Genomic DNA, 15579 nt, shown 5'->3' with positions numbered 1-15579 from the left:
GGTAGAAGGTACAGGAGCCTGAAATTTGCAACATCCAGGTTCAGGAACAGCTTCTTCATTAAACACGACTTCAAACAAACTCTGAACTATAATAACCTATTGCACTTTATCTGTTTATTTATATATGGTGGTCTATGGTATATAGACACACTGATCTGTTCTGTATTTACGCATACAATATTCTGTTCTGCTGCAGCAAGCAAGAATTTCATTGTCCTATCTAGGACACATGGCAATAAACTCTCTTGACTTGACTCTTGAGGTAATGTTTCAGGTCAGGGCTCTTCTGACTGATCCAAAAAAGGGTGCCGATGCACAGCGTTCCTGGTCCATGTTCTCCAGTGATGCTCTGCCCGACCAGCACTGTCTTTTATGTAAACCAGAATCTGCAGTTCCTTGCATCTACAGCTTTGGTGTGGCTTGTTGGAGCAGTTTCCCAACATTTGAGTACAGGAGAAGCTATGCACAGTGTGCTCTCAGTGGATTCTGGGATATCTAATATTTGAAGAGCACTAGACTACTGAAATTTCAGGAATTAAATTTGTATAGAAAGCCCAAAGTTACATGGTTACACAGGGCAGCACTCGCAATTGTACAAGGAACTCAATATTTTCCAGCAAAATCTATGGCAATATACTGGCAACACTATTCTCATTTATTATTCATGGGAAGCTTTCCAATTAAAGCAGATTTGTTCAATGGACATATGCTTTTTTTAAATTTAAGACTGCTTAAATTCTTTAATCTGGAATGATTTATTTTTGCATTTGGACAAGTACGTTGTTGATAGGAAAGGTTTGGAAGGATATGCACTAGGTTGGCAGGGCGAGTTGGGCTAAAGGTTTTGTTTCCAAGCTGTAGGACTCCATTTGCTCCAGTACTTTTAAGGTAACTTTAGTATAAGATTTAAGACTCCTAAAATCTACCCCATCTATAAATACCTTTTCCAGTTGAAGGTCTATACTTGTAGATCACTGAACAGAACCTAAGCAGCAAGAGTTAAGAGCAGTTTTGCCATGTGACACAACTTTTTAGAGTTTGAATGTACACCAGAAACCACCTCCAAGAGATGCTTCCAGTTTCTGAATAGCTTTGGAGTTATATAATACTCAGTGTGAATATCAAGAATTATTACATATCGCATAACCTCATCATCCATGGCCAGCTGTCACGTAACAAGGTAAGGAGCAGGAACATAAGAGGAGAAAGGAGAAAAATGTGAAATAGAAAACTAGCAAAATCAATGGCTCCTTTCTGCCTGGGCTCTGTGATGAAGTAATTAATAGTGGCATCAGGAAACCCAACTCCCTCATTCACCAGCAGTCACAAAGTTTAACTTTACTCTTAGTGGCCACCCTACCGGCTGCATCTGAGAATACAAAAAATAAAAGTAGCGTTGAAGCAGACTTGATTAATGGTAGGTCAGACTGGTTCTCTAGTTGATAAGAGGACGGTTCAGTTGCCTGATAACTGCTGGGAAGAAACAAAAGAAATGACATCTGACAAAAAAACTTTGTGCTCGTGGTCGTGTCAAATCGTCTCGGATTCTTAAAGCAAATTATTAATTTAGTTTATTATTGTCACATGCACAGAATTAGTGAAAAGCTTTTTGTTTGCGTGCTATTGAGTCAGTGGAAAGACCACATCATTACAATCAAGCCGTCCAGTGTACAGATAAAGGGAATATGTTTGGTGTAAGTAGTCTAATTAAACATCGTCTGAGGGTCTCCAATGAGGTAGATAATAGCTCAGGAGCACTCTATAGTTGGGGATAGGCTGGTTCAGTTGCCTGATAACTGCTGGGGAGAAACTGAAAAGAAATCTACCTCCGAAACAAAAAAGTTTGCGAGAATGCTCGTGTTCATGCCAAATCAAAGAAAATAAATTAGTTTAGTTTATTATTGTCACATCTGTTGTCGGGTGGAAGAGTGTAACCTTCACGTGGTCCGCCCTGTTTCAACAAATGCAATCAACCCGGCATACACAATCAAATAAGATCAAATAGAACAAGTTGTCCGACAACTTTTAAAAATATTTTTATTAGAATCAGTGTACACGTATAAACCGCGGCATATGACATAATACATTTATTGTACAGCTTCCATTTTAATTTTAACAAAGATGAAATAGAAAAAAGAGAGAAAGAGCAAGAAAGAAAGTGAAAGAGAGTGAATGTGTAAGAAAGTCCTACAACTTTAGGCTGTGCACGCCATACACTAGATGAAGACATGTACTGAGTTAGTGAAAGGTTTTTTGTTTACATGATATCCAGTCAGCAAAAAGATCATACATGATTACGATCAAGATGTCCACTGTGTAGATACAGGATTAAAGACATAATGAGAACTATATTCTGCACTCTGTATCTTCCCCATTGCTCTATCTACTGTTCTTGTGTTTGACGTGATTGTATTTAAGTATCGTATATCTAATCAGTTTGGATAGCATGCAAACCAAAATTTTGCACTGTACTTCAGTACATGTGACAATATTAAATATTTTCATTTCATAAGTTCTGGGAGCAAAATTAGGCCATTTGGACCATCAAGTCTACTCCACCATTCAATCATGGCTGATCCATCTTTCCCTCCCAACCCCATTCTCCTACCTTTGCCCCATAACCCACATTATTATTTGAATCTGCATCAAAACAGACTCCTTATTAAGAGATGATGGCACAAAGTACTAGAGTAACTCAGTGGGCCAGGCAGCATCTCTGGAGAAGAGGAATCTGTGACATGTCGGGTACCTTCTTCAGACAAAGATGCTGCCTGACCCAAGAGTCAAGGGCAGGGATTCCCAATATTTTTCGTCCCGTTTACCCCTGGCAACTGTAATAGCACATAACAATGTTGTTTCACTTATTTATGAACAATTAATGATGAACAGATACCAACTGGTATACCAGAACCAGTCAGTCAATGAGAAAAAATATGTACAAATCCACAACAAATTTACACCCTGGGTAGGTATGCGAAATTCACCCCCTGGGGATAAATTTACCCCAGGTTGGGATTTACCCCCTTGGTCAAGAGTGTTTTATTGTCATATCTCGAAGAAGGGTCCCGACCCAAAATGTCACCTATTTTCTCCAGAGATCGGAGATGCTGCCTGTCTTGCTGAGTTACTCCAACATTTTGAGGTAGTTGAGGCAGGGACATTTATCGCAACATTTAAGAAACAGTTGGACAGATACATGGATGGATAGGACAAGTTTGGAGGGATATGGACCAAACGCAGGCAGGTGGGACTAGTTTTTAGAAACATAGAAAATAGGTGCAGGAGTAGGTCATCCGGCCCTTCGAGCCTGCACCATTCGCCATTCAATATGATCATGGCTGATCATCCAACTCGGTATCCTGTACCTGCCTTCTCTCCATACCCCCTGATCCCTTTAGCCACATCTAACTCCCTCTTAAATAAAACCAATGAACTGGCTTCAACTACCTTCTGTGGCCAGAGAATTCCAGAGATTCACCACTCTCTGTGTGAAAAACGTTTTCCTCATCTCGGTCCTTTTGGGCCGAAGGGTCTGTTTCCACTCTGACACCGAGGGAGCGAGTCAGGCGGGTGGGCGCTAGGACCCAGCGGAGCTGCGCGCCGGCGCCGAGGCATGGCGGTGCGGACCCAATAGAGCGGATCGTGCGGCCGCGGGGACGGAGGGCAATGGGATGGGCGACTGGCGCTGTCCGCCATTGACCGTCCGCGACTGAGGGACGCGATCTTATTTTGCATCGTCTTTTACTTGAGGGGGAGGGGTGTCTATACTTTTCGGGACGCCCGCCCTCCCTGCTTGGCGCGGTAATGGCCACCGACATGGAGGCGCTGGGCTCGGCCGAGGCAGCGTCGGGCAGCGGCCTAGACGACGAGGAGGAGAGCTGGCTGTACGGAGGTAACGGGGAGGGCGGGAAGCGCGAGCGGCAACGGCGGCAACGGTTGAGTCGGTGGCAGTTGGTCGCGCTCCTCCCTCCCCCCCCTCCCGCTCCTTAAAGGGACGATGCCCTTTGTGTCGGCCCAACACGAAATGTGCTTCCCTCAAGCCTGACCCTGACCCGCCTTCCATCTCACTCACCAACTCACAAGTTTATAGGGAGTAGATAGGACACACACACACAACAAACTCAGCGGGACCAGGGCAGCAGCATCTCTGGAGAGAGGGAATGGGTGATGTTTGGTGTCGAGACCCTTCTTCAGACAGTCTCGACCCGAAATGTCACCCATTCCTTCTCTCCACAGATGCTGCTCAGCTGCCCCGTCCCCGCTAAGTTACTCCAGCTTTTTGTGTCTATCTTCGGTTTAAACCAGCATCCGCAGTTCCTTCGTACACAAGTGACACAAGTAGGATCGAGTCCACTCCGCCATTCAATCACGGCTGATTCTTAGAAACATAGACAATAGGTGCAGGAGTAGGCCATTCGGCCATTCGAGCCTGCACTGCCATTCAATATGATCATGGCTGATCATCCAACTCAGTATCCTGTACCTGCCTTCTCTCCATACCCCCTGATCCCTTTAGCCACAAGGGCCACATCTAACTCCCTCTTAAATATAGCCAATGAACTGTGGCCTCAACTACCTTCTGTGGCAGAGAATTCCACAGATTCACCACTCTCTGTGTGAAAAAGTTTTTCTCATCTCGGTCATAAAAGATTTCCCCCTTATCCTTAACCTGTGACCCCTTGTTCTGGACTTCCCCAACATCGGGAACAATCTTCCTGCATCTAGCCTGTCCAACCCCTTAAGAATTTTGTAAGTTTCTATAAGATCCCCCCTCAATCTTCTAAATTCTAGCGAGTACAAGCTGAGTCAAGCCGAGTCTTTCTTCATATGAAAGTCCTGACATCCCAGGAATCAGTCTGGTGAACTTCTTCTGCCTCCTGACCCCATTTCCCTGCCTTCTCCCCGGCACCCGTTCTAATCAATAATTTGTCCGCCTCTGCCTTCAAAGAAATATCCACTGACGGCCTCTGTGGCAATTCCCAATCTATTTATTCCTTCCCCCCCCCCCCCCACATGTCTGTGTTCCCTTTGCAATGATTCCCCCCCCCCCCCCATTTTAAACCTTTACAAAATAGATCACTTACAAGGGTTCTATCACTTTTTGTGTCTGTCTTCTATCACTTAAACTCTTTGCAATCTCCCTTTACCCCACAAAAGACGTTTCCAAAATAGACCACTGACATTGGTTCTATCGCTTAAACTCGTTGCAATGTTTTTTTTCTCTTTTAAAATACTTTTCCAACATAGATCACTGTCAAGGGGTTATATTACTAAAACTCTTTGCAATGTCTTATTTTTAAATCATTTTATAAGAATGGTTCCATCACTTATACCCTCTGCAATGTGTTTTTCCCCAAAAAACGTTTCCAAAATAGAGCACTGCACATAGTTCTATTACTTAAACTCTTTGCAATGTCTTTTTTTTCTCCCATTTTAAAATTCTTTTGTAAAATATGTCATTACCAAGTGTTCTATCACTTAGGGTCTCGACCCAAAATGTCACCCATTCCTTCTCTCCGGAGATGCTGCCTGTACCACTAAGTTACTCCAGCTTTTTGTGTCTATCTTCTATCACTTAAACTTTTTGCAATCTCCCTTTGCGCCCAAAAAACATGTTTCCAAATTAGATCATTTCCAAAGGTACTTTCGATTTAAACCAGCATCTGCAGTTTTTTCCTGCACATTTTGTCTGCTCCACGGCAAAATCTCCTCAAGGTATGTCTACTTTGAAACATGGAAAACATAGAAAAATACTTGCAGGAGTAAGCCATTCGGCTCTTGGATCCAGCACCACCATTCAATGTGATCATGGCTGATCATCTAAAATCAGTACCTCGTTCCTGTTTTTTCCCCATATCCCTTGATTCCTTTAGCCCTAAGAGCTAAATCTCTATTGAAAACATCCAGTGAATTGGCCTCCACTTCTTTCTGTGGCAGAGAATTCCACAGATTCACAACTTTGGGTGAAAAGGTTTCCTCATCTCAGTTCTAAATGGCCTGCCCCTTATTCTTAAACTGTGACCCTGGTTCTGGACTCCCCCAACATCAGGAACATTTTTCCTGCATCTATCCTGTCCAATCCTTTAAGAATTTTATATGTTTCTATAAGATCTCCTCTCATCCTTCTAAATTCCAGTGAATACAAGCCCAGTTGACCATTCTTTCATCATAAGTCAGTCCCGCCATCCCAGGAATTAACCTGGTGAATCTACGTTGCACTCCCTCAATAACAATAATGTCCTTCCTCAAATTAGGAGACCTAATACTCCAGGTGCGGTCTCACCAGCGCCCTGTACAACTGCAGTAGGACCTCCTTGCTCCTAAACTCAAATCCTCTCGCAATGAAGGTCAACATTCCTTTAGCTTTCTTCACTGCCTGCTGTACCTGCATGCTTACTTTCAGTGACTGATGTACAAGCACACCCAGGTCTCGTTGTACCTCCTCTTTTCCTAATCTGATACCATTCCGATAATAATCTGCCTTCCTGTTCTTGCCACCAAAGTGGATAATGTCACATTTATCCACATTATACTGCATCTGTCCACTCACCCAACCTATCCAAGTCACCCTGCAGCCTCATAGCATCCTCATCGCAGTTCACACTGCCACCCAGCTTTTTGTCATCCGTAAACGTGGAGATGTCACATTTAATTCCCTCGTCTAAACCGTTAATATATATTGTAAATAAAGGGTCCCAGCACCGAGCCTTGCGGCACTCCACTAGCCACTGCCTTTCATTCTGAAAAGGACCCGTTAATCCCTACTCTTTGCCACCTGTCTGCCATATCCATGTCAATACCCTACCCCCAATACCATGTGCTCTAATTTTGCACACTGATCTCTTGTGTGGGACCTTGTCAAAGGCTTTTTGAAAGTCCAGATCCACCACATCCACTGGCTCCCCCTTATCCATTCTACTTGTTACAACCTCAAAAAAATGCCAGAAAATTAGTCCAGCATAATTTCCCCTTCATAAATCCATGCTGACTTTGACCAATCCGGTCACTGATTTCCAAATGCGCTACTATAACATCGTTAATAATCGACTCGAGCATCTTCCTCACTAGCGATGTAAGGTTCTGATCTATAATTCCCTGTTTTCTCTCTCCTTTCTTAAAAAAGTGGAGTTACATTGGCTACCCTCCAGTCTGCAGGAACTGATCTAGAGTCGAGAGAACATTGGAAAATGATCACCAATGCATCCACAATTTCTAGGGCCACCTCCTTGAGTACTCTGGCCCCGAGGATTTTACTGCCTTCAGTCCCAACAGTTTCCCTAACACCATTTCCTGACTAATGCGGATTCCCTTCAGTTCCTCCTTCCCACTAGATCCTCGGTCCCCTAATATTAGTTCTCCTCTCTACGTCACCCTGTCCCGCTAAGTTACTCCAGCTTTTTGTGTCTATCTTCGTTCTTTCACTTAAACGCTTTGCAATGTTTTGTCTTCACATTTAAAAGACGTTTCTAAAATAGATCACTGCCAAAGGATTCTATTACGTAAACTGTTTGCAATTTTTTTGTCCCCAAAAAGGTTTCTAAAATCGATCAATGCTAAGCGTTCTATAATTTAAACTCTTTGCAATGTCTTTCTCCCCCCCCCCCCCGCCCCAAAAACATTTCAAAAATAAATCACTGCTAATGGTTCTATTACTTAAGCTCTTTGCAATGCCTATTTCCCCTTTTGAAAGACATTGCCAGAATTGATCACTGCTAAGGGTTCTATCACTCAAATTCTTTGCAATCTCCCTTTTTCCCTTCAAATAAAGTTTCCAAACGGGATCACTGCCAATGGATCTTTCACTTAAGCTCTTTCCATAGTTGCAGTGCCACCCCTCCGGGGGTTATTAAAAGTGTTTATTAAGCCATTTCCAAAATAGATTACTGCCAATGGCTCTTTCACTTAAACTCTTTGCAATGTCCATTTACCCCTTTTAAAAGACGTTTGCAAAATACATCACTGCTAGGGGTTCTATCACAAACTCTATCCATGGTTACAGTGCCGTTGAGCCAACCCTTCAGGTTTTAAAAGTGTTTATTAAGCCATTTCCAAAATAGATTCCTGCTAATGGTTGTTTCACATGCTCTTTCTATGGCTATGGTGCTGCTGTGCCATGTTAATTTTTCATGTGCAAACAGCAAGACTTCTGACGGGCCTTCACTTTGCCCATTCCCCCCTACTTGATAAATAATGTCTTCAAATCTAAGCATAAAGACAAACAATGTGATACACTAGCATGGTAAGCAAGAGCGTCATTTGTTGCTGACAGGATTTACCCAGTTAATTTTGCTCACAACCCTTCCTTGACAATGTCTTTTTTAATTTCAATAATAAACTTTATTCATAATAAGACATGTATGCAAAACAAAGCCCATGCAAAACTGTTAACACATTCTTAATATGCATTCAATATTGCTAGGGTAACACCCAGTAGTGTTTGATTGAAAGATACAGCATTGAAACTGGCCCTTAGGTCCACCGAGTCAATGCCGATCATCGATCACCTGTTCACACTAGCATCATGTTTATCCCCCTTTTCATCTACTCCCTACGCACTAGAGGCCAATTAACCTACAAACCCGCATTTCTTTGTGATGTGGGAAGAAACCAGAACACCAGGAGGAAACCCACATGGTCACATTGAGAACGTGTAAACTCTACACAGACAGCGCCCGAGGTCAAGATCGAACACGGATCTCTGACGCTGTGAGGCAGCAGCTTTACCAGCTGCGCCACTGTGCTGCCCTAGCAGTGTTAGCACCTCCTTGGCAATGTCTACATTTGGTTCATGCACTCGAGAGCATTGCAAGCAATTCACTAATTTGCGCACCAAGCTTTTAAACAAGTTTATTTGCAATGGCAGAGGACAACCAAGTTCTCCCAATGGTGAACCGCTTGCAGAGGATTGCAGTTGTACTTTTTATATCTATTTAGAATTCTGCATTAAACAAGTATACTAGCTTGTAAACAAGGAGCTGCAGATACAGGAATCTTGAGCAAAACATAAAAGCCCTGTCCCCAGGTCAGGCAGCATCTGTGGAGGGAATGGACTAATGAAATTTCGGGTTGGGACCCTTCATCAGTCTGAAGAAAGGTCCTGACCTGAAATGTCATCTATCCGTTCCCTCCACAGATGCTGCCTGACCTGCTGAGTTACAGTAACTTGGATTTGGTTCCTCGAAAAGTGTCAGTTAGAGAGAGTGTATTTTGGATGGTTCTGTAAATCGTTATCGTTTTCGTGCCTTAATGCTGTTGAAGAGTTCTTAACAACCCGAAAATAATTTTATGAAACTAATCTCTGAGAAATAATATGAATCACTAGAATCGACATCCACACAACAAGATTGCAGAAGCAAGTGTATAGATATTGGCCAAAATACCAGGGATATAACACGCCTACCCTCTGACATTATGTCATGGGAACTCTACCGCCCACTTGAGAGAATGTACAGGGATTCTGTTTAACATCTCATCTGAAGGTTTAGGTTTATTATGGTCACATGTACCAAGGTACAGCACAACGCTCTGTTTTACCCGCTGTCCAATCTGATCAGATAATACAATACATAAATACAGTCAAGTCCAACTCAAGTCAGACACAAAAACCTGGAGAGTACCTCAGCGGGGCAGGCAGCATCTCTGGAGAAAAGGAATAGGTGATGTTTCCCGTTAAGGCCCTTCTTCACAATCAAAACGCCAATACTCAGGTCTGTGTATGTTTTGCAAAATTCAAAGACGTCCATAAATATGCTATTTTGGGAACAAAATGATTTCTGTGGGTAGAAATTTTCTTACCACTGTAAATAGAATTTGTGACGGAATACACTCTACTATGAGTAGCAATGTGGTCACTGCCGTACCTGGCGACATCCCCTACGCCACAACTGAAGAAACATCTTGGCCCAAAAGCAAGCAGCTTGCAGTCTTGAGGCAACAGGAAATCTGCCACATGGCCAATTTTTCATTACTGAATATTGGAATATTTGGTAAATGTATTCTTTGATTTATGAAAATATTTCTAGAAAATATCCTGTTAAACAAAAAGTTGTGCATCATAGAGATATTTCTTATTTAGTTTCAATGTAAAAACTGGAACTGTGTTTAAAATCCACTGCTTAAAAAAATCAATATAAACCTTAAATAAATACTTTTATTAGCAATTTACATTTTATTTAATAAAATTGAAGATAAAAAAAACACAATGTTCCTTTCGCATCATGGCTCTTGTACTTCATCAAACTTAGTCTCAGTTGCTAAACTTATTTTCTTGAATATTTTTCAGTGGTTTGTAAACCCAAAGGAGACATGCACAAACTCTAGCCATAATTTTCTCCTTGTACAATTTATTGCTAAGATAAGCACTAAAAGCTTCTATGGTTATCTTGATCTCACATCACTTCTAGATGCTGAATAGCATGGTCATCATTGCTACTTAGCTCCAAAGTGACATGCCTCACTCTGCACTGCAAGTAGTAATCCTTGAATGTAGCAGCAGCAGCATCTTGGTCCAGAGCTTATAACAATGAAGTAGTCACAAAACGCTGGAGTAATTCCACATTTTGTATCTATCTTCGTATAAACCAGCATTTGCAGTACCTTCTTACTCGATGAAGTAGTGTCTGTGGGTACAAAAAAAACACTGAATGTTATTGGCCACGACTGTTATTGGCCATAGCCTTCATGTTAACTAGAGGTCCATGTATATTATTGTATTGCTCATTCTCTCCATAATATCGTTTAATAAAGCAGTGCCTGAATAAAGGCATTTTTGTTAAATGGCCACACCATTGGTAGATCAGACACTGAGGAGCTCTTTGAAGCCGTCAGGTTCTCTGAATGGTAAAATACAAGAGGCTTAAGCTTGCAGTTAATTTCTGCATTAGTTCCAAGGCGAAGGTGAAGGTTGTCTTTTGGCTGCCTCAAAACCTGAAGTAATTGTGTCATCCCTCGCATCCTTTTCCAATCCAATCTCATCCATGTTAAACACTGGGTTAGCTGAGTAACCACCTTCCTCGATGATTCAGTTCAGCTGCTGATGTAAATTCCCTGTCGCCTTGGTATCTGCAATTACTGCCTCCCCCACAAAACAAATATTATGCAGGTTTGATAATTCTTGAATCATTAAAAACAATCTGGCCCTGAACAGATTGACTAACCCCCTCACTAAGACTCTCCATAAAGATGTGTTTTTTTTTTCCTGGATCAAACACATGGGCACATGCTGTTGAATCTGACGTTCTTAATCCTTTTTTTCGGTTTTTTACATTATAACATCTCTTCATGTTGTAACATTTTATGCAATCTAGGGATAACATTTTGGACACTAAATTTTATTTAGTCTGCATTAAAGATTGATAGCACTGTTGACACTGCAAGTGAACAAACAGCTGATGTCCATTTATTTTTCTTCTGTTAATTAGCATCTGCAGTCTCTTATGTCTCTGGGATTAGTGTCAAGAGTCATGAGCATTTAATTGCCGGCAATGGAACAATGAAATTCTTACTTGCTGCAGCTTTACAGTCCGATTAACTCAAAACACTCAAATAAATATATAATACTCCATAATGTAGTAAATTAATAATCAGTAATACTAGGTAACCAGACCATAATAGTGCAAAACCAAAGTCTGTAGAGCAACCAATAGCAAAGTCCACAGCAGATCATAATTGCTGAGGTAGACAAAAATGCTGGAGAAACTCAGTGGGTGAGGCAGCATCTATGGAGCGAAGGAATAGGTGACGTTTCGGGTTGAGACCCATCTTCAGTGGTTAGTGTTGTGCTGCGTTTTACTGGGAAGAAGCTGTACTTGATCTTTGAGGCATTGTTTACAGGCCCCTGTACCACCTTCCCAATACTAGTATTGATTTGAGAGCATAACCAGGGAGGCGTGGGTCCTTCATGATATTTCAATGCGATGGTTGCGCTTTGTCACAGTGCTGGTTATTTTTCCAAATCATTAATTTTGAGATAATTTGTCTGCATTATGCCTTTTATCTTTTGTTTGTAGATGAAACCCCTGGTAAACAAGAAGAGATGTCTTTGTTGGATGGGTAAGAATCTCAGTTTTAATATCCAATACTCCATTGGGTGCTTCAGATGTATTTACTTCATTGGGAAGTTGAATGTTGAATTTAAACATGGAGTATAATTGACTGTAGACACAAATTGCTGGAGTAACTCAGTGGCACAGGCAGCATCTCTAGATTCTCCCCCTTTCTTCTGGGTTCTCCCCCTTTCTTCTCTCCAGAGATGCTGCTTGTCCTGCTGAGTTACTCCAGCATTTTGTGTCGATATTCGATTTAAACCAGCATCTACAGTTCTTTCTTACACATAGTACAATTGAGTAATCTGTTGTCTAATTTTAATCTTTTTATTTGCTTATAAAGCTTTGAAATGGCTCGTTGAACTTTTTTTAACATACTTGTATTTCTGAAACACATGCTTTATTTAATCATTTGTGTTTTCAGATGTGATCAGCATGATCTTCTGTGACTTTCTTGGTTTAGTTTATTCTGAATTGGTTGCATTTGTACAGATTTTCAAATTATTTACATGCAAGCTGCTAAACTTGATGTCTTACTTTTCAAGCTATTACTTCCTGTGACAACCTTTTTTATCCCCAGCTCACCTTGAACTGTTATTGTTGCTGTGTTCAGGAAAGCATTTTTTCGTGTAACTTTTGGTTTTGATTTAACTTGGCATTTTGCTTATGCAGGGATGAAGATTCTTTGAAACCATTGCAGGAGATGTCACTTGAATTTAAGGTCAACAACTTGGAAATGGCCGACGGTGTAAGTTTTGGAATAGCATTTCCCATCATTAGATAACATTCCTAATTTGTTTTGGTAAAGTTCCAATTCGCAAATATTGCAATATTTCAATGAGTAAATTCAGATTCTCTGTAATAGGTTTAAAATTGTTACCATATTGTTCCCCTAAATAGTAGGATTGGTTGAAAAGATTGTCACACTTGTCAGTCTGAAGAAGGGTTTCAACCCGAAACATCACCCATTCCTTCTCTCCAAAGATGCTGTCTGACCCGCTGAGTTACTCCAGTATTTTGTGTCTATCTTCGGTGAAGGCCGGCATCTGCAGTTCCTTCCTTCACACTGCTTTTGATCCATCTGTGTTAATAAGACATTAGTTTCTCCAAAGATAGACACAAAAAGCTGGAGTAACTCAGTGGGACAGACAGCATCTCTGGAGAGAAAGAATGGGTGACATTTTGGGTCGAGACTCTTCAGACTAGTAGGGGAAAGGGAAACGAGAGATATAGATGATGATGTCGTTTTTCCTTTCCCCTGACGAGTCTGAAGAAGGGCCTCAACCCCAAACGTCACCCATTGCTTCTCTCCAGAGATGCTGCCTGTCCCGCTGAGTTACTCTAGCTTTTTGTGTCTATCTTTGGTTTAAACCAGCATCTGCAGTTCCTTCCTACAATTTGTTTCTCCATTTTGCTGATGCGAGAAAAATTTGAAGGATTTGACACTCCTGTTCTGCATCTTCTTTGCCTGACATTGATTGTCTGCCTGCAAAGTCATTCTGCTTTTACTAGCGGTAAATACCGAAATATAATGAATCGTCAAGTGAAAAGTTATGTAATTAAATGCTGTGAATCGATGAACAAAAGACTGAAAATTGAACTGAAGAGGATGACAGGGTAGAGCGTGTTCAACATTTTTCATCACAGATACATTAACTGTAAAACCCTTTTAGTTTCATTGCAGGAAATAATGCATCCAAACAATTTCACTCAATTCATCACAGTGTGATTGAGGGACTCCGTATGTGAAAGGCATGGATATTCCATTGCACTTTCACGGGCCAAGCATTTGATGAGGGTTTAGGTCCTTTTCCCAAAAGACAGTTGCTCTGATTGCTTCTGAATGATGGGGAAAGCTGGTGGCGAGTTCCAAAAATAAAAGCTGAGGAAAATTTCCAAGGGGAATGGAAGAGTGGAGAAAACCAAAGGTGGAGACAGGAACTAAGTAGAAATAATAGTTACATAGCAAAAAATTAGACCCTTTGGCCAGCCATATCCATGCTGACCATCAATTACCCATCTACACCAATCCCATTTACTGCCTTGTATGATTTGGCAATTCAAGGACTAATATTGATACTACTTAAATATTGTGAGATACCTGCTTCCATCACCCACACAAGCAACTCATTAGAAACACTAAATTTGACTTCATTCTTTTCTCTATTGGGATATATTATTTTAAATACTTTAATTCATTGGTCAGCAGCTGAATGATGAAAACAGAAAAAATGAACCACCTGTTTGCTTAATGCATATCATGAATGATTCAGCACAAGTTTAATAATTGAGCTTGCACAGGAGAATGAATGGGTCATACAGGGGCAGAAAAAAAGCTGAGAGAAAGAGGAGGGATTTCACAATATTTTCAACATGTGACCATTATTCCATGCTCACTCCAGGGAAGTCCATGTCTGGAGCCTTTGGCTGAGAACAGTATTGGTTTCTTGTTTTCTGGGAAGGACCCCTGCCGAATGTGAATAAGTATTGTCCTTTCAAGTTAAAATTCTGTCATCAGAAGTGGAAAATTATTTGCTGAAAATGGTCTCCCATTATTCCTCGACATTATGTCCTGAAACCAACGTCAAAGGGAACGCCTTGTCACTATAACGTTTCCGTTTCCTGGGTTAGTCATCCTTGTGACTCCAGTGCCAGTCAAATGATGGATAGCTGTATTATGGACTGTAGCCACCTAGGAACGGATTGGAAACAACATTGGCCTTGCTCTGAAAGCATTCCTCCACTCATCACAGAGAAATCTTTCTCTCATCTGGCAACTGCTAGATTTGAATAATTTCTTAAAATGCCAGTGCATCAATGTCCTGTGGGATCCTTCCTCAACGTAAAGAATCCTACTATAATAATGATACTTTGTGATTTACTGCAGTATCTTGAAAAAGGAATCACCGTCCACCTAGCAACAGCAAATTGATTTGAACACATCTTTCTCTCCCATTTCAGTTCAGTTTCAGTTTAGTTTATTGTCACATGTGCCGAAGTACAATGAAAAGCTTTTGTTGCGTGCTAACCAGCCAGCGGAAAGACAATACATGATTACAATCGAGCCATTGGCAGTGTACAGATACATGATAAGGGAATAACGTTTAGTGCAAGTTAAAGCCAGTAAAGTCCGATCAAAGATAGCCCGAGGGTCTCCGATGAAGCAGACAGTAGTTCAGGACAGCTCTGTGGTTGTTGTAGGATGATTTCAGTTGTCTGATAACTGCTGGGAAAAAACAGTCCCTAAATCTAGACGTGTGCATTTGACCAATGTCACCTCGATAAGATAATTACGATAGTATTGTCCTGATCTGTATCAAGAGGATATTAGGACACTTATAATTGTAAAGGATTTTTATGTTTTTAGGTGTCACAAAATGGTGGTGACGAGGATGACAGTGATAGTGACAGTGATGACGATGATGTGAAGGTCACCATTGGCAACATTAAAACGGGTGCACCACAGTATATGTAAGTGATTTCACAGATGTATTCTCTTATTTTACTGAGGTTGGCACTGAAAATTAACCTTGGG

At 41.2% G+C, this 15579-nt stretch overlaps 1 protein-coding gene across 4 annotated transcripts in view; it reads left to right on the top strand.

Annotated features, from left to right (window-relative positions):
• The first annotated feature begins 3571 nt into the window (after positions 1-3571).
• The window catches only part of LOC129702037 (pre-mRNA 3'-end-processing factor FIP1-like), a 36327-nt gene continuing 24319 nt past the window's right edge, over positions 3572-15579 (top strand). For 2 of the 4 annotated variants that reach the window (XM_055643546.1, XM_055643545.1), the window contains exons 1-4: positions 3572-3892; positions 12009-12051; positions 12717-12792; positions 15412-15515. In XM_055643546.1, the coding sequence (XP_055499521.1) occupies positions 3805-3892; positions 12009-12051; positions 12717-12792; positions 15412-15515 (311 nt within the window). In that variant the 5' untranslated portion in view covers positions 3572-3804. The remainder of the gene's footprint in view (positions 3893-12008; positions 12052-12716; positions 12793-15411; positions 15516-15579) is intronic. The other 2 variants (XM_055643544.1, XM_055643547.1) reach the window with 2 other exon arrangements.

Source organism: Leucoraja erinacea, chromosome 12 (genome assembly GCF_028641065.1).
Source record: "Leucoraja erinacea ecotype New England chromosome 12, Leri_hhj_1, whole genome shotgun sequence".
NCBI classification, from domain to species: Eukaryota; Metazoa; Chordata; class Chondrichthyes; order Rajiformes; family Rajidae; genus Leucoraja; species Leucoraja erinaceus.
Note: the sequence above shows the minus strand (reverse complement) of the source record. Positions and strands in the feature narration are given on the sequence as shown.